Source organism: Microcaecilia unicolor, chromosome 9 (assembly GCF_901765095.1).
Source record: "Microcaecilia unicolor chromosome 9, aMicUni1.1, whole genome shotgun sequence".
Lineage (NCBI taxonomy): Eukaryota > Metazoa > Chordata > Amphibia > Gymnophiona > Siphonopidae > Microcaecilia > Microcaecilia unicolor.
The window spans coordinates 23,846,607-23,873,656 of NC_044039.1; the positions used below are offsets into that span (position 1 = coordinate 23,846,607).

General features: G+C 42.2%; 1 protein-coding gene across 3 annotated transcripts in view; it reads right to left on the bottom strand.

Annotated features, from left to right (window-relative positions):
• The window catches only part of CCDC38 (coiled-coil domain containing 38), an 89,279-nt gene that overhangs the window by 27,280 nt on the left and 34,949 nt on the right, over positions 1-27,050 (bottom strand). For 2 of the 3 annotated variants that reach the window (XM_030214070.1, XM_030214068.1), the window contains 4 exons: positions 26,192-26,373; positions 18,974-19,082; positions 8,829-9,014; positions 8,364-8,406 (listed from right to left, as the gene is read on the bottom strand). In XM_030214070.1, coding sequence (XP_030069930.1) covers positions 8,364-8,406; positions 8,829-9,014; positions 18,974-19,082; positions 26,192-26,373 — 520 coding nt within the window. The remainder of the gene's footprint in view (positions 1-8,363; positions 8,407-8,828; positions 9,015-18,973; positions 19,083-26,191; positions 26,374-27,050) is intronic. The other variant, XM_030214071.1, reaches the window with a different exon arrangement.

The following is a 27,050-nucleotide window of genomic DNA, read 5'->3' on the forward strand; positions in this document are numbered from 1 at the left end:
AATAAGGCCAACTCACAATCCCTCCACTGGAAAACACTATACACAAACTCGTGCAAAAACAAACTCAGAATCTTATTGTACCACAACAGCATTAACTCCCAAGACTCACAGTGCAAAAACCTTATCCATGAAAAGGCAGATTTGTTAATTTTACACTGGGCCCTACAACAAGAAAGAAAACAGAACAAATGGAACTGCTACAGATTTCTGCAGAGAAACTGCGTTAACAGAATACTGCACCTTGGTCACACATGCAAAACACACAGATTGACCCTCAACAAAAATGAAACAAGGGGCCACACATATCGATAATAGAGAAATGAAAGCAAAAAACTCTAAATCTCAAGAAGTCAGAGACTTGCATATACAGCAACACCAGAGAAACAGAAACTGGCAAGCAAGAAATTAGAGATGCATATTTCCCAAAGCTGATATGTTCCAATTAATACATTCAAAATAAAATACTTTTTCCTATCTTTGTAGTCTGAGCATTTTACTTTTCCATTTGATTTGGTCCAAGTATCTATTCTGCTTTCCTCTGATTTTCCAGTCTCCTATCCATTTGACATTTCTTCTCTCTCCTTGTCCACATCCATCTTCTCTCTTCGCCCCTGTCTGTCCAGCATCTTTCCTCTGTGTCCCTATTCCTATCCCCTCACATGTTTAGCATCTGGGAATAACATGTATAGAATGTTTGTACGTTTGGGAAGCTCGCCAGGTGCCCTTGGCCTGGATTGGCCGCTGTTGTGGACAGGATGCTGGGCTCGATGGACCCTTGGTCTTTTCCCAGTGTGGCATTACTTATGTACTTATTATCTTTATCCTCCACTTATATTCAGCAACTCTTTTCTGTGTCATCCCTCCTCCTATGTGCAGTATCACCCCTCTGTGTCTCTGTCCTTCCCTCTGTGATCAGTATCACTCCCTCTGTATCCCTATCCCACCCCTTTCCCAGCATTGCTCCTCTGTGTCCCTATCCCTATTGCTTACTCCATGCCCAGCATCTATTTTCTGTGCCCTCTCTCTTCCCCTTCCTCCCTCACCCGGGGGTCAAGCATCTCTCCCCCTCTTTCCCCTACCCCTCCCTTGTGGTTTGGGATATCTCCCTCTCTCCCTCCATGGATCCAGCATCCCACTCCCCCCCCCCCTTTAATCTGGTCTGTCTCTTCCATCCTGTTCCCCCTTTTTGGATCCATCTCTCCTAGCCCAGTGGCCTGCCTGCATGGAAACAGGAAGCTGTACCAGAGGAGGTTACACATTGTAGCGGAAAAGCCCCGGTACTAACCAGAGGCAGACTGGTTTGTTTGCTGCTACAGCCAGTTGTCAAAGCATTTTTGGAGGATCTGGGGGAGGGAGAGACATTGGCTTCATGAAGGGGGGGGGGGGCAGGGAGAAAGAAATGTTGGATTCATTGGGGGGGGGGGGCATAAAGGAAAAATGTCATCTTTACCTATTTTCATTTTTTTAGTCTCCCAAAGAATCAGTCCATACTAATGGGTTGTGTCCACCTACCAACAGGTGAAGGGAGAGAGTACTAATTAACTTGCCCTAAAAGGCTGCTGTACTTAAGGTTCTATTCAGTATCCAAATAGCCAAGCAGTAACTTAACAGTAAATAACAGAACTTCTCCTTCTTAATTATTGTAGAAAAACAGCCATAAAAACAGATTATGAACTATTAACAAGATGAACTGTGTGCCTAAAAACTACAATACTCGAGAAAAATAGAACACTTTCCATAAGAAGGGGGTGGGATCTGGACTGATCCTTTGGGAAACTAAAGGAAAGAAAATTAGCAGGTAAGAACCAAATTTTTCCTTCCTTTTCATCGCCAAAGGATCAGTTCATACTAACTGTATGTATAAAAACAGCACTTAAGTTGGGAGGGAACATGAAATCCCCTAAGACAGAACAGATACCCCCCAAAAAGCCTCTATTCTAGCTGCCATATCTAGGCGATAAAGTTTTGAGAAAGTATGAGATGTTGACCAAATAGCTGCTCTACAGATTCCATCCACAAAGTCTGCATGAGCCTCCACAAAAGAGGTGAAAAGGGCCCTAGCAGAATGAGCTTTAAGCTGTAGAGGGGCATTTTTCCATGCTAATAAGTAAGCTGAGGAAATAGCATCTTTTAACCACCTTGCAATAGTTGCTCTAGAAGCACAATAACCCTTTTTAGGTCCTGAAAAAAGCACAAGGAGGTGATGAAAACATCAAAAATCATTAGTCACTTCCAAGTAATGGAACAGATCCCTTCTGACATCAAGGAAACAAAGAGATGAAAATTCCAAACCATAATCCTCCTTCCGAAAAGATGGCAAATTGATAGTTGGATAAACATAAAAAGAAGAAATCACCTTAGGTAAAAAAAAAAAGATGGGATTGTACGAATAGATACTCCAGCTTCCGTAAAGTGGAGAAAAGGCCTCCAAGAAGACTGTCTTGAGGGTAAGATCTTTATGAAAAGATTTGTGCAAGGTTTCAAAAGGGGTTTTTTGAAGTTCTTTTAGTACAAGATTGAGACTCCATTCTAGTCAGCATCATCTAAATGGGGGCTTAAGATGATTGATGCCCTTAAGAAAACATACTATATCTGGATGTTCTGCTAAGGAACAGCGTTGAATCTGACCACGAAAACAAGCCAGCACAGCTACCTGAATTTGCCATGAAATAAAGGATAAAACCTTCTTGGAGAAATGCTAGGATTTGAGGCATAGGAGCTTCAAATGAGGAAATATTTATTTGGAAATATCAAGACTCAAAGGTTCTCCATATGCTAGAATGGTTTAGGTGAGGTTGATCGACGCCTGGAATGCCCTCCTGAGGGAGGTAGTAGAGAGAAAAACAGTTACGGAATTCAAAAAGGTGTGGGATGAACATAGAGGAACCCTATTTAGAAAATAGATGGCAGAAAACAAAAATAAATTTTTTAAAAACCTTAAATGGCTGCAGGGGGTGGATGTGTGAGTGATACTTGGATGGCTATTCTGGCTATGAAGAACTAAGGCCGGTGCCAGCAAACTTTGTAGGTCTATGTCTGTATATGGCAATCCAGTTTAGGCTAGGCTGGAAAGGGCTTCAATGGCGTTTCTGGGACATAGACTGTGCTGGGCAGAATTTTACGGTCTGGGTCCCACATATGACAAGATGGATTTGGATAAGCTGGAGTGAGCTTTGACGGCAACTCCAGTAGGTGGAACAGGACAGAGCCGGCCGGACTTCCATGGTCTATGTGTGACTGTTGGACAGACTGTAAGGACCATTCAGGTCTTTATCTGTCATCATTTACTATGTTACTAAGACGTGGAACTGTTACATGCATGTAATGACTTCTTCTGAATAACCTTTCTTCCTCAATCACGACCTTTCAAGAGCCATGCCGTAAGTCCAAACTGGGAAGAATCATCAAGCCACACTGAGCCCGCAAATAGGTGGGAAAATGTGGGATACAAATGCAACAAATAAATAAATAAATAAATCCACAGGAATGGGACCAAGAAACAGAAGTCCCTTATAGCAAGGCACATGAAGAGCGAGAGCGATGGTTAGTCCGATGAAACCCACATACCAAGGGCGCCTCAGCCAGTCCAGAGTCACCAGGATTACTCTTCCTGGATGACGAGCAATGCGGAGAAGAATTTGGCCTACCATGGGCCACGGAGAGAAAACAAACATATAGAATATGTGTTGTTGTTGGAGAAGAGTATCTACTCCTTCCGAGTTAAGATCTTTCCAATAGCACAAGAACCTGGGAAACTGATTGTTCTTCCTGGATGCCATCAGGTCTATCTCTGGGATCCTCCATCTTGAATTAATGAGAAGGAAAGCCTTTGTCGATATTTCCACTCCCCCGGATCCAGAGAAGTTCTGCTGAGAAAGTCTGCTTGAGTATTCACAGTTCCTGCTATGTGAGCTGCTGAAAGTAAAGAGACATTCGATTCTGCCCAGAACAGAATTTCCATTTCTCTGGAGAGATGAATACTCTTCGTGCCCCCTTGTCTCTCCTATATACTTACTGTACCATTTTGTGTTCTCGGTATCTACTAGAAATGTTAATCCATTTATATATCCATCATTAAAATACAAGAGGAGGTTAAAAGTTATGGATAACTTACTGTCATTCCAAGCAGCAAGGTTAGATAAAGAGGTACTTACTTTTTTATTGTCTACTGCTAATTATATGATTTTTAGAAAACACCTTAAAACATTTTTTTATTTAGGAAACGTGTTGAATTCAAGAGGATAATATCTTAGCGCGATTTCGTTGATTTATGTATCTTAATTTTAAAGAAATTTTTTAGGTTTATTGTACTTCCTGGTAACTGTCTAGTTTCTTGGTTTTGTTATCTGCTTAGAACTGCAAGGTCAACTGTGGAACAGAAAATGTATTGTTATGTTATGTTGTCTGTTGACACAGGACACCAGTATCGTATTGTCCAACAGGATTCTCACAGGTTTCCCTCGAAGAAGAGGGGCAAAGGCAAGCAACGCTATTCATATCGCTCTGAGTTCTAGTCAACTGATCAACCATAAGGCTTCTATCAGGGACCACTGACCTTGCATTGAATGAAGGAGACAATGGACCCCCCATCCAATTAGGCTGGCAGCTGTTGTAATTCTGAACCAATCCTGAGTAGATAACAGAAGATGTTCTGAGATGTCAGAGACCAACAGCTGAGTAGGGACCATTGGAAAGGTCCCATGTGAAACCTGCCCAAGGAAGGACATCTATAGTAGAGGCCATGGTCCCCAGAACTTGAGCATAGTCCCACACTCTGGGACACAGAAGGGCAAGAAAATTCTTTACTTGGTTCTGTAGTTCCTACTGCTGCGGAAGAGGAAGAAATACTTTCCCCAAGCTTATGATGAATGTCACTCCCAGGTATTCCAGTGTTTGCATAGGAGACAGGTGACTCTTGGGGAAATTGATTACCCAAACTAACGATCGAAGTAGGGAAACCACCTTGGAACTTTCTTGATAAGAAAAGGCTCAAATCAGTCAACTGTCAGGTAAGGATGAACTTGAATTCCACCCTTGCGAAGGTGAGCTGCTACTACTACCGTTACTTTGGACAATGTTCTGGGAGCTGTAGCAAGGGTGACAGGCATAACAAAAAATTGATAATACTCTCCCAGAATTGCAAATTGAAGAAAACGCCTGTGTGGAGGCCAGATGGGAATATGGAAGTATGCCTTCTTGAGCTCCAAGAAGTCAGAAATTCTCCCGGTTGCATCGAAGCTATAATAGAGTTTTCATTCTGAAATGATGTACCTTTAACTTTGTGTTAACTGTTTGAGGTCTAGAATCAGACAGAAAGATCCCCCTTTCTTAGGAATCACAAAGTAAATGGAGTATCTTCCTGTTCCCACCTCTGACAGAGGAACCAGCTCCACCGCACCTAATTGAAGAAGTTCCATAAGGTGTGCTGAATTGCTTGAGACTTGGCCAGAGCTTTGCATGGGGATTCCAAGAAAATAAAATCTGCAATGGAATGTGCAAACTCCAGTTTGTAGCCTTGGTTTATGATTTCTAAGACCCACTGGTCCGTAGTGATCTTGGTCTACTCCTCATAAAACCTGGAGAGGTGTCCTCTGATGAAGAAACTCAAGGAGTGAACTGAGATCTCATCACTGGGAAGCTCAGGAGGCGCTGGAGAATTTATTGGATGAGGGAGTTAGCTTCCTATCTGATCGAAAGGAGCTTTGTATCTGTTGAAAATGAGAGTGGTGGAAGGAAGATAAGTGAGATTTACCTGGTCTGTAATGCTTCGCTTCACAAAACCTAACAAGATTGAGAAGATCTAAAGGAACTCTTCAGTCTGTCTTCAGGTAATGTCTAAGACTTAGAATCTCCCAAGTCTTTAATAAGTTTCTCAGATCTTTACCAAAAAGAAGTCTGCCTCTAAATGGAAGCTTTGCCAAGCAAGATTTTGAAGCCACATCAGCCGACCAATGCCACAGCCAAAGCCATCTTCTAGCTGAGACTGCTAAGGGCATTTCTTTTGCTGAAGCTCTGAGAAGATCGTATAAGGCATCTGCTATATAAGATAAACATGCTTCTAGGGAAGGAAGAAAATCCGGGAAAACATCACAGCTGGAAAGCTGCTGAACCCAAGATAAACATGCTCTTGCTGCATAATAAATACATATAGTGAATTGCAGACATACAACTGCAACCTCAAAAGACAGCTTCAAGGAAGATTCTAGTTTACGGTCATGAATATCTTTTAAGGCAGTGCCACCTTCCACTGAAATTGGAGTCTTTTTAGTAACCACTGTAATTAAGGCATCCACCTTAGGCAAAGAGAATTTTTCCAGCTCAGAATGTAATATAGGGTAAAGGTGTGCCACTGCCTTAGCCACTTTAAGACTTGCTTCAGGTGTGTCCCACTGAACTGAAGTAAGTTCCTGCATTGCATCATGAACATGGAAGGTTTGCTGCGGTTTCTTACTACCAGACATACTAGAACTAGAGACCGCAAAAGTCTAAGAAACAGGAGATGAAATGTTCGGGACCTCTAAGGCTTTGAAAATAAAAGTGGAAGTTCTCTCTGTGAAACAACCTAGCAACTGTGGGATCATCTCCTTCAGCATTAGTTGAAAGAACATTGTCTCTTCTAGGAGATAAGGAATATACCAGATTGAATAAGAAAAATGGTCAGAGGTGACAGAGATATTATCAGATTCCCTGAATGTGTCCAACTTTCTCCTCAAGGGAATGCTGCAGAGCAATAGTATCAGAATGAGGCTGTGCTTATTTTAATAAGTAAGCTTAATGCAGCAACAAAATAAAATCTGGGGAAAAAGGCAATGACTGAGAAGGCGCACGTAAATTAGAAGAATCAGAAGTAATGGTAGAATGAAGGATAGCTGACCCCAAATTAGTCACAGGAACTGCTGAGGCAATCACCATTGGAAAAGAGCAAATATGAGGCAAAGAACACACATGGCTGGTGAAGCAGTTCAACTCGCAATCCTCATGACACAGCCTGCCAAAACTGCGATGCTGTGTTCAGGGAGACTCAGAACTAGTGTTCGGCCCAGGAGCAGAAACTGAAATTTCCATGTCTTCCAATGGTCTGACACACATCAAGTATTGCCTCAACGCTGTCCACCAGCTTCCACACCAAGAATAGCACTTTACTACATCTGCGGGCATAAAAATAAACTGCACTGAGTTTTCAGTTCTCAGTTGCAAAGGACGGCAGTAAATTAAAAAAAAAATGCAACAATGATGTTTAGCTTTAGTTTTAGATTCCCCAGAGAATCTCCACAGAGATATACTAGCTCAGCCGTGCTCGTTTTTTTTTTTTTTTTTTTTAAGAGGCAGGAGAGCTGCAGGGGAAAATGTGGTGGGGGAGAAGGAGGGACCTGACATCACCAGGTTTGCACCTAAAGGCTTAGAAATTAAGGATAGCCTTGACTCTAAAGCCAAAGAAATGACTCGGGAGCCCACCACAGTAACAAGAGAAGGAGCTACACAATGAAGTTCTACTGCCTGCTGGAGATGGAGGGATACTGAATGGAACCTTAAGCACAGCAGCCTTTTAGGGCAAGTTAATCAGAACTCTCTATCACCATCTGCTGGTAGATGGACACAACCATTAGCAAGGATCCTCTGGAGATAAAAAGGAAAGAATTATTGGGCTGGGGAGCATGGGAGTGGGGGAAGGCATAGGCTGGCTGGACCCAGGTGGAAGACAGAGGTCATGGACAAAAACCTCTGACTTTTGTAGTATTGGTTTTCGGGGTCTGTCAGCAGCCAGCCTAGCCACTGATAAACCAGCCAGGCTGGCTTAAATACTGGCCAGTTGGCAACCCTAGCTGGCTCACTGGGGATTTCAAGTCACATCATTTATGCTACACTTAATAACCTCTCTGAGGTGAATATTAAAGTTTAGGTTTTAGCAGGCACTATCTAAATAGTACACATAGGAAAACATGCCATGCTATGGTAGCATGGAACCCTAAATCCTACTTTCCACCTGGTGTTTCATTGGAGACCAGTTTAGAATGTACTCTAGAGCCTTAGTGAACTGCAGTTTAGTGTGTAAGTTTGTCACGGCTTTAGCATGCAAGCTAAACTTTACTGCACAAAAATGTCAATATTCATTCTCTTTATTAACCCTTTAGTGTCCAATGTTCCCATCAATCTTTTCCCATATGGCTTATTACGGGAACACTGGACACTAACTTAATGTAACATAACTTTTTCAGTCAGTATACATTGACAAAAGTGAAGCCATAAACTACAGGGTTCAGAGCTTCACACCACTATGAATGATTTTAAAACAGAAAATCATTTTAAATTTAATTAATTCAAATTTTGCTTATCCATTGGAAAATAAATTGTCATTTCAGTACCTCCTCACTATCCGAATCTTCTAATGGTGAATGGACAGTACTCCTAATATGAGGATAAAGAAAAAACAGAGATGTCTTTCTAGTTTCTTGATTCTATTCTAAGGATTTTTAATGTCATAAGGTCAGGAAAAATATAAACCTTTGTTTTAAAGGCAACACATTAACAGTCAATCAGAAGTCAGCCAGGCTGAAAACACAGCTGTAGAGATATCACTGTACATCTTTAAAAGAACAAATATATTAAGAAGAGATAATTCTTCTTTATTTTTCAATTGTGTTCAGCGTTAAACATACTTTTAATGCCTGTGTTTGGCTTCTGACCATTTTTCTCACTCATGGAACACAGGTATCCTGGGGGTTATAGAAGATGAAGGTAATCCTAGAGTAAAACCAGAATTACAGTAAACCCCTTCAGTAGGTTGCAGGGCTATAAAACCAGATTTCAGAGAAAGCGAAACTGCATACCTGTAATGGATGTTCTCTGTGGACAGTAGTATATGAACAGCCACACATGTGGGTGACGTCATCACCTGAAGGAGCCAAAAACAGTCCCTCGTTTCTGCTCTACATCTCCCCTCAAAATGTGACAGTTTATCCAACAAGCCTCCTTCAATCTCGGGAAGGGCAGGGAGGTTGTGTGGATGTTGGATCCTGCAGTCGACACAGAGCAACCGTTATAGGTATGCAACTTCACGTTCTCCATGGACAAGCAGACTAACAACAGTTACACAAATGGAGACTCCCAAACTCAGGACTGAAGAAAATAAAACTCTGTAGCATTCATTAGACAATATATGTCTTTATTAACAGTATTCTGCAACTCAAAATAGTATGTTGGTGGTGGCCGGCTGAAGCATTACAAAGTCATTCTAAATGCTGCATCTAAAATGCTCCTTGGGGCAAACTCCTATTAATAGCCTTACAAATATAACTGAAGGAAAGTACGATGACTTCTTTTCTTTTTAAGAGACTCTCAAAAAAGTCATAGAGCTTGATGCTTCTTAATTTTCTGGCTCTCACACATTGATGACAGCCTTTCACATCGTGCACTGGGCCCCAGACCGCACACACAAAGAGTATCCTTGTCAGTTATGAACATTTTATTCTTACAGTAAGTACGCCTTTTAAATCCTGCTTATTTTCTCTCTATTGTATTCAGTTAAAATGAAACTTATTCGTAATAATAGACATGGGACACTGGAAAAGGCAGCTAACCACTTTGGCAGTTGAAAAGTAACTGTCACATTCTGAGGGGAGATACAGGGTGGGAATTATGGTGTATGCTCAAAAGCCTCTCTGGGACAAGGAACTGGATCAGCTCTGTCATATGGTAATGTCACCTACATGTGTGGCTGTAGTGATCCTGCTTGTCCATGGAGAAAATGCAAATTTCTAAAGCAAAATCTGGACATTTTCAAAATCTACTAAAATACAGATGTCAAGAAAAACACAGTAGGCTCCACTCTTATGGATATTTATAACATTTAAAAAAGTGACAAAAATTAGCCCATATTCAAAATTGCAAGTGTACAGAAGGATTTTTACCCTCATAAGGGATCCTGGAGTAACTAGTTACCACACTACTCAAGGCTGTGATGTAATGCCAAAGTTCATACTCCTAAAATATTGAACATTTATGATTTTGTCACGGGTAACCCCATGCACAATTTCTCAAATATTCAGCCAAAAAGAAAATGTTGGTCTTACCCACTGATTTACTTTCCTTGAGTCCAACCAGACCAGTCCAGAATGTATGGACTATGCCCGTCAGCCAGCAGATGGAGATAGAAACTAAAGCGCTGTGAACTCTGCCAATGTGGACCAACAAAAAATGAAAACAACATCCTTAATCCAGAGAAGAGAAGACAGGGCTGTAAAGTATAAAATACATCCTTATGGTCTCCCTAAAGAGTCTTTATCTCATTCCCAACAGTTTGTTTAACTGGAGGAGAAACCCTTTAAAAGCTTTGTTTCATTTTCTACTCTAAGCTTTTAAAGGGTCTCTCCTCCAGTCACAGGGTGGACCATTGGACTGTTCTGGTTGGACTCAAGGAAAGAAAATTAGCAGGTAATATCAAAATTTTCCTTCTTTTTCATCCCAACCAAACTAGTCAAAAACATATGGGATGAAAAAAAGCAATCCTTATGTTGGGTAGGAAGACAACATTCCAGCTCCCAAAACCCCAGTTTTAAAGCAGCCACTTCTCTCGCTTGAATGTCCAAACTATAAAACTTGACAATAATAGTGATCCCCTAGCCTAATCAACTGCAAATCTATATTCATTCCATTTTAACTCGAAAGATTCCTTTAGAACTGTACCTCCTGTTTTTCTCCATTTATGCTCCTCCATTTATGTCTCAATTTCCTCAACTTTCCGAAAACCAGGCTCTAGTCATATTATGTGACCTAATTTTAACTTCTCTCATTGGTGCTATTTTATTCAATACTGCCAGCAAGGAAACAATCCAGTCCACAATCAACAGTTCCACATTCCTATCCTGAAAATTAATTCCCAAACATTCACTCAATTTCTCTATCAATATATCAGTATCAATCCATGTTCTCATTAACTTACTCTTCCGTTTCACCCTCAACACTTCCTCTTCCAAAAGAGGCCATCTAAAGCTAATCAGATAATGATCAGACTGCAGCAAAGGCTTAACTATAGAGCTAAACACTGTCTCATCAGTCAAACGTGGACCCATATCAGCCAGCTCTGGGGTGTTTGAGCACTCCCAAGATTGAACAAACTCCTTGAATGTGTCTAGGGAAGTGTAATTTCTGTTGGGTGTTAGTACCTCCAATCATTTGGACGGCCCTTCCCTGCTAAGCCAGGGAGATGGGGAGGAAGGGGGGTGGACTCGAGACACCCGAGTTTAACACCCCCGAGGCTGTCAAAGAAAGAAGAGAAAGGAAACCCTGTCAAGCCTCTAAATAAGATTCCAGGCACAGAAGAATTATCACAAATATCTGTAATATCTAAAGAGAAAAGGAGAGAGACTAATGGGCTCACTTCCTACCTGCTGGGAGACTGTGGCTAAGGTCACATGGCCAGGGCTCCTATTGGCTCTCTAGAGTCAGATTAAACCCCCCAAAATACAAACTCTTGTTAACTCCACAGGAAGGTGGGTAAGGACATCAAGCAATAATGAATAATCTGTCATCAATAAACCCCGTGGACAATAAACAACCTGTGAGATTCTGAATCAATAAGATCTGTCCTGCACAATTCAAAGACATTTTCTTAAAACTCAATACAGATTTAAATACAGTTAAAACAACCCCACCATGCATTCCCTCTCTACACTTGATCTTAATTGAGCTTGAATTGGTTCATTTTTTATAATTTGTTAGGCTATGTGCTTGATTTATTAAACATTTATGATTCTGGCTTTTTGCAGTAGGATATAGTTTGTTTTTATTACTTTTATTTGTTCATATTTAATGTTTTACCTTTTTGTCTATATTTTATATTCATGGTTCTACTGAACTGCCTGTTTTTGAGAATCATACCCTACAGAATTACTGCCCGGGGCATGCAGTAGCCGGGCAGTAGTGCCAATCTGACACATGCTGGACATGCATAGGCACCTATGCGCCTTTGTAAAAGGGCTCCTAAATTAGTATATTGTGTTATTATTATACAAAAATGTACAAATTACTTTTGATTGTGTGTAAACATACTATTGTATACATAGCACTGTATTTATCTGCCTCAAGAACAATCCTTTACAAACATTAGACCAGTGCATTTTGTTATTATTATATTACTGACAAAAACTTTCTTTGACCATATGTGAATTATTTATTTTATTTGTTACATTTGTATCCCACATTTCCCACCTATTTGCAGGCTGAATGTGGCTTACATAGTACCGTAGAGGCGTTCGCCAATTCCAGTATGAACAAATACAAAGTGATGTTATGGTAGAATAAGGTTCATGTGTAACAGACACATTAGGGAATCGTAGAGAGGAAGAATTATTATATGTCCACTGTGAGCTTTACTTTCGTTGTGTTGCAGGGTACAGGCATTTAAGTTGGGTCGGTAGGGTATGCCTTTTTGAACAGGTTAGTTTGGTAATGCGTTCCATAGTTGTGTGCTTATATAGGAAAAACTGGATGCATAAGTTGATTTGTATTTGAGTCCTTTGCAGCTTGGGTAGTGGAGATTTAGGTATGTTCGTGTTGATCCTGTTGCGTGTTGATCCTGTTGCATTTTTGGTTGGTAGGTCTATGAGGTCTGTCATGTATCTTGGGGCTTCGCCATAGATAATTTTATGAACCAGGGTGCACATTTTGAAAGCAATTTGTTCTTTGATTGGGAGCCAGTGCAGTTTTTCTCGGAGGGGTTTGGCGCTTTCGAATCGCGTTTTTCCAAATATAAGCCTGGCTGCCGTGTTTTGAGCGGTCTGAAGTTTCTTTATGATTTGTTCTTTGCATCCTGCATAAATTCCATTACAGTAGTCTACATGGCTTAGTACCACTGATTGTATCAAATTACGAAATGTTTCCCTCGGGAAGAATGGTTTCACGCGTTTGAGTTTACACATTGAGTGGAACATTTTCTTTGTTGTAGATTTCACTTGGTTCTCTAGTGTGAGGTTACGGTCGATTGTAACGCTGAGAATTTTCAGGCTGTCTGAGATAGGGATGGTATAATCTGGGATGTTTATGTTTGTGGGTTATATTATTGCATCTGTAAGTAATGCACACTTTGCATTTGTGCATATGTTTAACGTTTTCCTGCTCATTTAATCTACTTTCTGTACTTTTTGTATGATGCAACAATGTGGTATTTTTAAATTTGTCTTTTATATACACAATGTTAAGTTTCTTATCTGGCATTACATTCATCATGCACTATTAATGTATCACTTTTCTACATCTTTTATGCATTGTCTGTGCACATCATATTATATGAGATCCTATACATTTTTTCCACCAATATTTTCCTCACATTTTACTCTTTGTTAAGGCACAATGGTTTCTCTCTTATCTCTCTTTGAGTGTTTGTTTATACATATTCATGTTTCTTTCACATACATACATATTCACATGCACTGTTAATAGCTATTTCGTATTTACATTGTTTCAGTATGTAGCACGTCCTGATTTTCATATAATGCCTGTTAGTTTTTGTGTTCTTTTGTTTTGGAGCTGATATTGTTCAGAGGTTTTCCGGTATTTCAGGTATGCAATTCTTATTTTATTCCATTTTGCAAACTCACGTTTAGCGCCCATAGTTATTTGCAGTTTCATACCATAATTCTCAAAGTCATGTTTTTAACTGATAGTGTTTTAGTGCTATTTATTATGATCTTTTCTATTCATCGCTCTTATTGTACCTTCAATGTTAGTTTATTAGATATGATTTCTCTTATGGTATGTTTTTTAGTGGCACATTTCTTTCAAGACATTTCCATCATTTTAATGTTGCTCACATAAAGTTTCATATTTATTACTATAGGTTTTCATATGTATGCTTGTTTAAACCAGTTTTTTTACTTTTACACATAGCACTAATATTCTAAGTACTAGCCGTTGAGCCCGTGTAAACGGGCTAGTTTTGGAATGGGGGGGTTCCGAGCCCCCCCCCCTAGTCGCCACCGGTACCCCCCCCCCCCCCCCGGCCTGAGCACTGTCTGTTATTGAACTTACATCGCACCACGCAGACGCAGCAGGCACATCAGCAAAGCTGCCGTCGGGACGGGCTTCCTTCTCTGCCTGTGTCCCGCCCTCGTGTGACGTAACGCGGCGAGGGCGGGACACAGGCAGAGAAGGAAGGCCGTCCCGACGGCAGCTTTGCTGATGTGCCTGCTGCGTCTGCGTGGTGCGATGTAAGTTCAATAAGAAAGTGCTCGGGCCGGGTGGAGGGGCAGCGGTGGCGGCGACTCCGGGTGGGGGGAGCGGTAGGAGTGACCTCGGGGGGGGGGGGGGGGAGGGCGGAGCGGTTGCGAGTACGTCTGCGGCATGCTCAGTAGAGACTTCCCGCTCTGTCCCGCCCCCCTCATCACGTATTGATGCAGGGGCGGGGCAGAGAGGGAAGTCTCTACTGCGCATTTGCGAGTGAGTACGACACTCGCCTTTTATATGTTTGATGTTGGAGCACTTCTTTTCTTCTTTAAGCAGTCTATATGGCAATCATTACCATATTATGTATTTATTTCTTTCACATCAGTTCTGTTACTTATTAGCATGTCCCTTTGCTTTCCATTAGCATGTTTTATTGGTGCTTTTCTCTGGTTGGTTTACATTAGGGTGTTCTCTTTAGTTTTTATCAGTGTTTTTTATTGATGCTACTCATTTATATATATACTAGTAAAAAAGACCCGTTTCAGAAAGCAATGAAACGGGCGCTAGCAAGGTTTTGAGCGATCAGCGTGATCGCCGGGATGCGAGCCCTGCTCCCCGGCCCCATGTGCTGCAGCACGCGCGCCTACCTGCACCATGATGGGCAGTTGCAGCGAGTCCCTGGCGATGCTGTGCCCGCATTTCTTGCAGGAACCTTGGCCGCTCTTGGCGTACTCGGCCCAGTAGAGCTTCTCGCCTGCCTGACAGTCCTCCATGGTAATGGCTGCAGGAGACAGCGGAGCAGGAGAGGACGCAGACCATTGCCCCTCGCTGGTGCAGAGCCGCCTTCACCGCTGCAGGCCGCCGAGCAACAGGTTGGCGAGGCGATGCCATTTGTTCAGTGTCAGCGCTCCGCCCTAGACATCATCACGTTGTGACGTGAGGGCGGGGCAGACACTAAACCGGATATCTATGCCACCTCAAGTTTCCGGCTGAGGCTTCATTAGAACGTTGAAGGTGCGTTTTATATATAGATATTTTTAATTAGCTTTCTTGAAGACATATCCAGAGCGATGTTCTAGTAGTGAAACGTATCTGTTCAATACTCCAAAATAGGTTTGTCTTTGTATCATTTTCATTCTTTCACTATCCATTACAGCATATATACTGCACATTTTCCACTTTTTTATTTATAATGTTAACTGGTCACCTTTGTATATTGTTTTCACTGGCAAATGATAACTACCCACATTTTTATGACACTTTTTACATTACCACTTTTACATTTTTTTCTCATGGTTGTATCACTGTTTTCATACCTTTTTAATCTGATTTACACATTTTGTCTCTCTTTTATGTTTTCCCTAAGGACCCCTGAAGAAGGCATCATTATCCACCTTTTTGGAGTATCTATTGTACACTACTTTTTATGTACTTTATTGGACACTGAACACGTTCATCGGATATTGTTCTTTAGAAATTTGTTGTCAAATAAACTGAAATATAATCAAAAACCAGAGTACAAAAACAAAAAACCTGTGGTAGAACCTATATCTACTATAATAAAACTCACCCTCAACGTTCTGAGGACACTAACGTCAGTGGATCCAAGCCCTGACTTCCTTCAAAAAGGTTCGAAGGTTCGTGGTGGTGAAGTCACCAAAATCGCTATGGGCCCCGCCCTCGAGGGCAGAACAACGAAGGGGTTGGCAGGGAGGGAGGCGGGGGGGGGGGGGAAATCGCTCCGGGCCCCGCCCTCGCGTCAAACGTCATGACGTTGGGGGCGGAGCAATGGCAGAACAACGAAGGGGTTGGCTAGGGAGGGAGGGGGGGTGTTGGCGACGAAAACCTTGCTAGCGCCCGTTTCATTTGCTCTGAAACGGGCCTCTTTTACTAGTGTATATATAATTTAAAGAATAACACTTCCCTTCTTTGTTTGCTTATCTTGTCTTATCATGCTGCCATAGTAAGAGAAAAAAAATATAATCCTTAAATTTTTTTAAGTGAAAGTGGGAATTCTCAGAGATATAACTCACCCATGTGGGGATATCCACTACAGGGGTGGATTACCACCCTAAAGGTGAATATCCTCACTTATTTTTTTAAAGCACACCCTGTGCCGAAAAAACTTTTCTCAATCTGTAATTCTTTACAAACATGCAGCAATATAAGACAAAAGATGACGTAATAAAAAGCAATAACCATATATATGAGCCTCACAATACTGTCTTTAACTAACTATTGAGACTTCAAACATATATGTAACTGAGGCACTAAGCCGCTATCATCATAGTTACTTATCTCTACTTCCCACCAACATATAGGCTGTAGGAGAGCCCTGAGAGAAAAAACACAGGAGAAGAGCATCACACAGTCCTTAACAAGGGCTCAACGGGGTCCGATTCCGATACCAGAAGCACCTCAAGCTAAGGCCCTTGGACCAAAACTTGGGTCCGAGTTGTTAGACTTCCTAGCTCTACTGGGGTAAGGATCTTTGACTGAACCCCAGTGGCAAGGCTCTTAGACTACACCATGGACAGCATGCCAGAAATCAGGCCTAGGAGAGGCTGCACCGGCCAAAACCAACCTACTTCATCTGTTGGAGGTAGAGAAATACTAGAGAATTCCAAGGTGCATTAGCCCTTATACCAGTAATGTCACTGGAATAGTCCAGTTCTATCTCCTTGAAGGGGGGAAACAACCTGTTGGTTTGGACTGATCTAGCACAGTGGTTCTCAACCCAGTCCTCAGGACACACCCAACCAGTCAGTCTTTCAGGACATGCACAATGAATATGCATAAGAAAGATTTACATGCACTGCCTCCTTGGTATGCACATCTATCTCATGCATATTCATTGTGGGTATCCTGAAAACCTTATTGGCTGGGTGTGCCCCAAGGACTGGGTTGAGACGCACTGGTTAAGCAAAAAGGGAAAGGGGGTGGGACTTGATATATTGCCTTTCTGTGGTTACAATCAAAGTGGTTTACATATTATATAAAGGTACTTGTTTTGTACCTGGGGCAATGGAGGGTTACGTGACTTGCCCAGAATCACAAGGAGCTGCAGTGGGAATTGAACCCAGTTCACCAGGATCAAAGCCCGCTGCACTAACCACTAGGCTACTCCTCCAACAATAAGGAGAGCTTTTATAAAATTCCAATCTGTATCTTCTAAAAACATTGCATCATAAAATATTCAAAATCCCCATTATATATGATTCATTACATTTTTTATAATTTTTTATGCATATTGGTGATTTTTTATACTGTATGATACATGTATTAGAACTTAATTTAAAAGTTCCAATATTTCATCTGTTAATAAACAGATTTTTGAAAATGTTTTTGTTCTGTGAAGAATTTCTTCACATCCTATTCTGGTAGATCAAGAGCATAAAGCTTTATGTTTGCCAGTATATAAATGTCTGCTATATGTGGATGGTATGCTGCTCTTTCAGGTTAGAAACTGTGTTATTTCTGAGGTACAGATCTAAGAAAAGCAATAAAGGACACAGAGTTTGCAGGTTTGCCTTGCTGTTTGGTTGTTTTGGGTTATGTGGCAACAGTCACATACAGCAAACAGCATCCTGTCTGCCTTCCTAAAAATAAAAAATATAAAACAGTTTAGACTATCAAAAATTATTTTGCCAGCATCAGTGGGGTCAATATTCACAGAGCTGGTATAACTTTTTTTTTTTTTTGCTGGAAAGAAGCCCTTAGATAGGGATTCAATTCCCATCACTTAGTCCTGCTTGTCTTCAAAGAAAGCAAAGCTGTTTGCCTCTCCATGAACAGTAGAACAATCAGCATTGTACCCACCCTCTTCCAAGTACAGAGCTGAATTGCTTTAAGCTACTATGTAAGACTGAGGGGGGCTCTGTGCAAAGACAACTAGGCAGAAAGACCCATGCTGGTCAGGAATCACCTTTCAAGGCTTTGGGAAAGAACTCTCCTAATGCAATAGCTTCAATATGGTTTCAGCATTGATCAGTATAGTACAATTGGACAGGCCTTCCTCCCTGATGCCTTATAGCTCTTGCACAGCATGAACACCACCAACACACAATGCCGAAGACAAGAGGTGCTGGGAGAACAGAGTGAATCCTAGGGTAGCCAAGGAGAAAGCACCTATGGTTTGGCATGGCTTCTTGTAAACCACTGCAGCTGCTTCTCAGTCCCTGATGCATGGTACTCCAGCGCTATGGATGCAAATCACATTTCCTTTCAGATATTGCTTGTTTCTTTTGAAGGATATACTATTGCAATACAAAATAAACCATGGTATATGGTTATGTGAAAATAATGCTTTAAGAGACTATCAAGTAAAGTAATGCTTCAAAAATTCAATCTTCAGGGTTAATTGTGAGGGTACACACATATTTTACCCCATACACTCTACTTATTTTTCCTGCCAACTTCCTTCTCCTCTTTTCAGTGTTTTTAGATAATGTAGAACCTTCCCTACCTAAGGCATTTACCATGAAAAATGTGTTAAGTTATCCCCAAATTTTCCCATTTTAAGTTCCACTTCCTTCTAGCCCACCAGTGCAAAACGAATGGATATAACTATGTCATAAAGCAGTCTCCTTACAGGTCTCATTTTACAGTCACCTATATTCACAAGAGCTTTTAACTTAATGAATCAATCATGTCCCCAAAGGTACTGAACAAAGCTGCTCTCATTTACTGCCTTGATGAGCTAGGTGTTTATGGTAAGATTGTGCTTTTAAAAATATTGCTCAAACCTCATTTGCTTTTTAAGTAATCATTGCAAATATTCAGAAAGGTACAGATACTCTTTTGTAAATAGCACCTGGTTGAAGATCGTTTGCTCTCAGGTAAGGATTTTTGCTTAGAATGTGTTTTTACTTCTTTGGTAGAGTCTGCTTTTGGCAGTATCTTTGTTGTCTTGCTATCTGTTCCTGTAAACAATTTTGAATGAACAATACTTACAACCATGATTAATATGCATTGTAATAAAGCAAACTTTCATAAACAATGATACATGACTATTTGCTCTATGAAGCATGTTTATCATGCTATGTATAAACACAATGGCACTGTTCTATAAAACAGAGGTTCTAAACCCAGTCCTTGGGACACACCAAACTAGTCTAGTTTTCAAGATATCCACAATGAATATTAATTAACAATTTATTTACTGGGATTTATTAACCGCCTTTATGAACATTCATCACAGAGGTGGAGCACTACTGAATTCTTCCCTGGGATAGTTATATTGCTGAAGGAAAGAACTCACCGTGAGCATCTATTATAAAGATAAATGAACAGTTAATAACTATTGACTGTTGTAGTAGGTGTTTTAGTGCTCACGGTGCAATGATTATCATCATGATACCATAATGTCCCAGAGGGAGATTGTGGGGATGAGCACCATATTCAGTATTTAAGGTATTGAGTTAGAATTAAAATAATTAATATTAGTATAAATTATATTGGAGATACTGTGAATAGTCAAAATATATAAAGTACAATGAACATTCATGAGATAAGATAAATCTGCACTGCTTCTACTATATGCAAATATATCCATATACATTCATTGTGGATATCCTGAAAACCTGACTAGGTTGGTGTGTCTTGAGGACTGGGTTTAAAAAGCCCTCTTGAAAATACTACCACATATGTCAATTACATTTGAAGAGAAGTCACTAAGGGCTCCTTTTACTAAGCGGCAGTAAGCCCAATGCGGGCTTACTGCTCGCTATACAGGAAGTACCACAAGGCTAACATAGCAGCCCTGTGGTACTTCCCACCCCATGCGTGCAATCATTTCTGGAACTACAAAAATTTATTTAGTTTTGTAGTACAGGAGTGTACCCGACGGTAATCAGGCAGTGCCGCGCACTGCCCAGTTATCGTCGGGTTAGCACGGGAGCCCTTACTGCCACCTCAATGGGTAGAGGTTAAGGGCTCACTCCCCAAAATGGCTGCGTGGCAAGTGCTTTACTTGCCGCAAGGCCATTTCCTGCAGGAAGGAGCGCGCATGAAAAACACCTCATTGCCAGCGCAGGCCCCCTTTTGCCATAGCTTGGTAAAAGGGGCCCTAAGTTTTTCTCATTTTAAACCTCACCATGAAACCTAACCATCACAACTACAGCCCTTGACCAGGATTGTAACTTCCTTTGAAACATAGAATATGTCCACTCTTAATGGAGCCAATAGATGAAATTAACTGTTTTAGTTGGCTAGAACTCTCTGCATCACAGGAACTGTGTAGCAACCTCAACGCCTTTTGCCCCCAGGAGAAAGAGCCAGGCCTGCTGCCAGGTCAGGCCTAAATTAACATTTTTAAAGCTTTGGAATATATTTTAGTATAGCATTTTAACATTCATTCAGAGGGAATGTTCAAACATACAACGAAATGCAAAGTTACTTACTGTAGCAGGTGTTCTCCAAGGACAGCAGGACATATTTCTCACATGTGGGTGATGTCATCTAAGAAGCCCCGGTATGGGTAGTACTGATCTTTCCAGAAACCTTTTGGGAGGCCTGACTGTGCCCGTGCCTGTCCACTTGACTCACGTGGGACCAACAATTGAATAAAAGCATGAAGAATTCAACTCCTAGGGAAGGTGGGAGGATATGTGAGAATATATGTCCTCCTGTCCTCAGAGAACACCTGCTACAGGTGAGTAGCTTCACCTTCTCTGAGGACAAGCAGGACATAGTTTTCTCACAAGTGGGAATCCCTAGCCACCAGGTTCACCAACAACAAGCAGTCAATAGGGACTTGCAACAGCAAAGCCAACCAGAACCAATAACAACAACAACAAAAAAAGTCCTGTTGTGAATGTACAGCCTGGAACAGAAAAGAATGAGCCTAGGAGAGTGACGTTGGATTCTAGAATCAACCCAGCCAGGGGATAAGTAAAAGAGATGCAGTCTGCCAGCCAACTGGATAAAGTGCATTTTCAGATGGCTGCCCCTATCCTGTTGGATCAAAGAATTAAAAAACTGAGTGGACTGTTTATGGACTTTAGTTCGCTCCAGAAATAAGGCTGTGGCTCACTTGCAGTCCAAGGTATGCAGCACATTTTTGTCAGGATGGGAATGACGCTTCGGGAAAAACACTGGCAGGACAACTGACTGGTTAAGATGGAACTCCAACACCACCTTAGGAAAGAACTTAGGATGTGTGTGGAGAACTACTCTGTTATGGTTTATTGCTTAAATTGGATATACCACTATTCATTAAAAACAGCATAGTGGTTCACAATAAAAAAAAACATTATCGAAAGGAAAGAAACTCCAATGCTTAACAGGACAGAGAAATAAAGATAGCTCCATTCATATCAAAGAAAGAGTATCATCAAGCAATCAGAGCACAACTCAGTCCAACAATGTTCAGTGCCAGATAGTTCCGCTAAAAGGGCCTGAAGCTCACTGATCCTGCGAGCTAAAGTGACCGCCACCAAAAACAAGACCTTCCAAGTCAGGTACTTCAGATGACATGAATCAAGTGGCTCAAAAGGAGCTTTCATCAGCTGGGTGAGGATGAGATTGAGATCCCAAGACATAGTCAGAGGTTTGACAGAGGCTTTGTCAACAGCAAACCTCTCATGAAACAAACAACTAGAGGCTGTACATAGATGGGCTTACCTTCTACACAGTGATGGTAGGCACAAATTGCACTGAGTTGAACCCTTATTGGTTTTTAGACCAGACTCAAAGAGGTGTAAAAGGTACTCAAGCAGTTTTTGTGTAGGACAAGAGAGAGGATCTAGAGCCCTGCCTTCACATCAAACCTCTTTCACTTAAAAGTATAGCACCTCTTGGTACAATCTTTCCTGGAAGCCAGCAAGATTTTGGAGACACCCTAAGGCAGTTGAAGGGATGCAAATTCTATGCTCTCAACATCCAAGCCGTGAGGGCTGGAGACTGAAAGTTGGGATGCAGAAGAGACCCCTCATTCTGTGTGAATCTAGGTCTCCTGTGCGGACCAGTGCCCCTAGGTGTGAAGTCTATCTATATGAGCACCTCATCCCAGACTGGATGCATCTGTGGTCAAAATCTTCTGGGGAGGAGGAATTTGGAATGGAAGTCCCAGAGACAAATTGGTTCAAACTGTCCACCAGAGAAGTGACTATACCAACACTGGAGTGACCGAGATGATATCAATAACGTTCCTCGTGGCCTGACACCACTGGGAAGCTAGGATCCACTGGGCACCTTGCAGGTGTGGCATGCAGTGTGGAGGCCACGTGGCCCAACAACTTCAACATCTGCCAAGCTGTGACCTTCTGGCTGTGCTGAACCTGAGTGATGATGCAACTGAATGCATCTGCCCGCACCTGAGGAAGGTAGGCTCGAGCCTGAATTGTGTCTAGCAGGGCTCCAATGTACTCTAATTGCAGCACTGGGAGCACATGGGATAGTTGATAACAAACCCTAGTAGCTCCAACACCCGAGTAGTTCTCTGCATTGATTCCTGAGCAATTTCCTTTGATGTGCTCTTTATCAGCCAATTGTCCAGGTAGGGAAACACATGCACTCCCAGTCTACACATTGACAATGCAACTACTGCAAAGCATTTTGTGAACACTCTGGGTGTGGTCACGAGGCCAAATGGCAGAATGCAATACTGGTAGTGGCATTTCCTTACTTGAAATCTGAGACACCTCCTGTGACTGGGACATACCTGGATATGGGTATAAGCATCGTTTAAGTTCAGAGAGCATAGCCAATCGTTCATCTGAATCATGGGAAGAAGACTGCCCAGGGAAATCATCTTGAACTTTCCCTCGACCACCTATTTGTTCATGGCCCCAGTTTTTTGCTGCATGAGGAAGTACTTGGAACAGAACTCTTTCCCTTCTTCCCCTGATGAACGAGTTCAACCACATGGGTCTTTAGAAAGAAGGAAGTTCCCATGTGAGCACTTTTTGGTGATGAGAGATTAATTTTGCCACTCTCAGTGGGCAATTTAGAGGAGGGTGATGCCAATTGAGGGTGTATTTGCAGAACCCACCAGTCACAAGTTACAAGGGGCCACCTTTCTTGGAAAACTTCAGCCTCCCTCCTACCAGTAGGTCGCCCGGGACGGGTACTTTTATTGTGGCTATGCTCTGATGGAGCCAGTCAAAGCTAGTCCCCAGTTAGATTGGGGTTCTACCTGGTTTGGGCCTGTTATGGGGGATTGGATAAAAAAGTAAACCTATGCTTTTGAAAATGGTAGGCACTCTTTCTACTTCTGCTCAAAACCCTTTGAGAAGGGAAGGACACAGAAGAAGTGGGCCAAGACAGGGACTTGTTGATATCAGTTCTCTTCTTTATGAGGTCTGCCACCTCCTCCACCTTGCCACCAAAAAGATTGTCTCTTTGGCAAGGGATGTCCACCAAATCTTCCTGAACTGCTGGTTCCAGGACTGAGACCTGCAGCCATGAGTCTGCACATCCCTATACCTATGGTTGAAAGTCTGGATGCTATGACTTAAGTATCAAAAGTGGCCCAAGCAATGTGCTTCTGGCTCTACTTCTGCTTAGTAGCTATCTGGCGAAGTTCTGCAGTCAGCTCCAGCAGGACAGTGTCGACAAACTGAAGCACACTGCTCATCAAGTTCCTCAAGTAAATGCTCGTGTACAGTTGATAAGACTTGATGCAGAAAATGAGAATTGAGCCTTGAAACACTTTCCTCCTAAAAGATTCCAGAGTGTGAGCAACCCTGCCTGGGGGAGCAGAGGCATAAGTCCTCAAGCTTATGGCTCTTTTGAGACTGGATTTGACCTTAGAATGGTGCAGAAGCTGCGGCTTCTAAAATCCAGGAGCACTCTATACATAGAGTCTGCCTTCTTTGGAACAAACTGCACAGAGAATGGGGTCACCCAATTCTTCAGCTGTTCAGTCTTAAGGATGATGTGAATGGGCACTGTCACAGCTGCCTTAGGAGGGGAGTCATAGTCAAAGATGTCTAACATCTCAGCCCTGGGTTCATCCTTGACTTCCAACTTAAATAGAATGGCTTCCACTATTTCCCTCAAAAAGCTGATAAAAGAGAGCTCCACTGAGAGAGGCTTCCTCCTCTCCTGTGGTGGGGAGGGGAACGAAGGTAGGCTAAGAGATCTCTCCTCTGAAAAGTCCCCAGGAGTTGTCTGACCCAAGAGGGCCAAGGTATGGGTCCTCTCCTGGACTCCAAGGTTTCTTCCTCCACCAACAGGCTGAAAAGGAGTACTACATTGGTCACTGCTGGCTGAATGCCCGGTGAGGCACTGGTTTCGGCGAATGGTCAATAGGCAGAGCAACAGTTACTCCAATATATTTGGCTTGATAGCATTAGGACAACTTATTTCAGCTCTGGAATGATCTTCTCCTTACTATTAGAACTGAGTTTCCAAAATTTAGAAATGCTCTTAAGACGTTCTTTTTTTTCCCAAGCATTTCCCCTGATTGACTCTGGTTATTTCTACCTTATGTCTTCCCTTCAACCTCACTCCCCTCGTGATTTTATTGTAATTTTTACTTATTTCTCCCTACTTGTTCATTGTTTGTTTTTATTAAGCATTAGTCTCCCCTCTCCCCCTTTATATTTTTGTAAAGCACTTAGGTGCCTTTTGTACTGATTTGCTATATAATAAATGGAACGAACTTGGAACATGGGTCTCCAGTATAGGCTGGAGCAGCACCACAGTCGGAGCTGGCACTGGCACCCTCGATGTCTCGGCATCATACCAAGGTAGGATGCGCCCCAGCTCCTCCAGTGTGGAGACAGCCAGTGAAGATATTGGAGCCGAACTGGAGATGGGGTCTCAGCTTTGGTGAGACTGGTACATCAGTACCACTACCACGGAGGGGGAGCAGTCCTCACAGTGCCGACACTTCTCAAGTACTGGTGAGACTGGTGTCCTGGAGCTTCTGGCATCATGCTTCGCCTTTGATCAATGCCCATCATCGGGGTCTTTCGGTGCCAACAAGGATGATGTGGAATCCTCGCAAGTCCTCAGTGTAGAGTCCAATGATGCTTGGCCTGAGTGGGTACTACCGACATCCGATGTTGAGGCGGAGGAGACCTCAATGTCGATGCATCGCTAGCGTTTTGTGCAGCTCCAGAAGCCATAGAGACCAATGCCTTTGATGAAGACGTCAATGGACAGGACTTTGGTGTGCCGAATCAAACTCGGGTATACATATAAAGTATCACATATCATGTAAAACGTCTCTCACGCAGAGCCTCTCAACTTTTCTGTGTTCTCTTCTGCATTTGAGCACAAATAGAAGGCTTATGGTCAGGGCTCAGGTTAGGCAGACGTCATGTGGGTCAGTCACAGACATGGTCCTAGGACAAGTCTGTGCACTGCTTGAACCCACTGGAAGTGGCTCAATTAAAAAAAAAAAAAAAATTTTTTTTTTTTTTTTTAAATCAAAACCCGGCCAGAAGCTCAAGCCTAAGGAGGCCACAATCTGTGTGGAAAAAAATAAGAAAACTTAAAAGGGCCGCAATAAGGGAACAAGGAAAAATACAACAAAAAAGAAATGATCCCACGCTACTCAGAAAAGAAGAGCAGGAAGGCAAGAAAAAAATCTCTCTGAAGAAACAGCTGTGCAACTGAGAAGACAACATGGCTTTACCACTCCACAGATGATGAGAAACTGCGGATTCTATGCAAGTCAGGCAGATGGGAAGAAATGAGCCCATGTGCAGTTGGGCCTACCAAAGGCTTCTGGAAAGATCAGTACACTGAACAGCGTGTGCACCGAGGCTCTGTAGTTTACTCTGTCTTCCCACAACTCTTCACAATGTAACCCATAAGCGTACTGTAACAAATTGTATTTCCATCACTCATAATGTATTGTAAGCCACACTGAGCCCGCAAATAGGTGGGGAAATGTGGGATACAAATGCAAATAAATAAATAAACATCACTCATATATGAAAAAACTGTGTCCTGCTTGTCCTCGGAGAATACCAGTTACAATGTAAAGCTGAAGCATTTCCCCTTTAATGGACTTCTTCTCTTTGGTATTTTCAATTGTATAAATACCTAGAGACAATTTAAAAAATGCAATACATACTTTTTACTATTGCTGGAAGCATTACTGATTCTCTGTTCTTTTTTTCTTTCTCTCTCTTCTTGGTTTTGCGTGCAACCTTTTTGTTATACTGCTGTTCCTGCCATTCTGTGGGAGACAGCTTTCTAAGGAATTCTTCATACATCAAAAATTCCTTCAGTATGTCTCCATTTCTTGCAATATCACTACATAGTACAAAAGTTCAAGATCAAGTAAGAAGTCCTACATACGCATTTTAAGTTTTACATGCTGTAAGACTGGGTAGGGCAGTAACGAGTGCTGTACGAGTGGTGCAGCTGCACAGAGCGAGAGGGAGGTGGGGGGCACCAAACTGCTCTCCATCCATTGTGTTATTCTTGGCCATGGCACAGTGGGCGGGCGGGGTGGGAGCAGAGAACACTATTCCATCTCAGTACAGTCCTGAAGTCCCCAAACTTGCCATGATAGGGGCCCTTTTACTAAGCTGCAGTAAAAGGGGCCCTGGGCTAGCTGCGGCAGTCTTTTTTTGTCAAGCACCAAGGACCTTTTTACCACAACGGGTGAAAATAGCCAAAAATGAAATGGCCATGAAGTAAGTTCTCATTTGCTGCGCAGCCATTTCAGGGGAAGCACTTACCACCACCCACTGCATGCGATGCTGCCCAAATACTGCTGGGTAACCCCCTGCGGAAATATTTTTTCAATGTTTCCACTAGCGCCAGAAATGGGCTACACTGGGGGCAGAACTACCGCTGGCACCCGCATTGGGCATGTGGTAGTTGGGTTGCCACACAGCAACTCTTTAGTAAAAGGGCCCCTTAGTATTTCAAATCATTGAGATTGCTGGATGAGGGTCATTATCCCTCCTCACAGTATGCTGAAA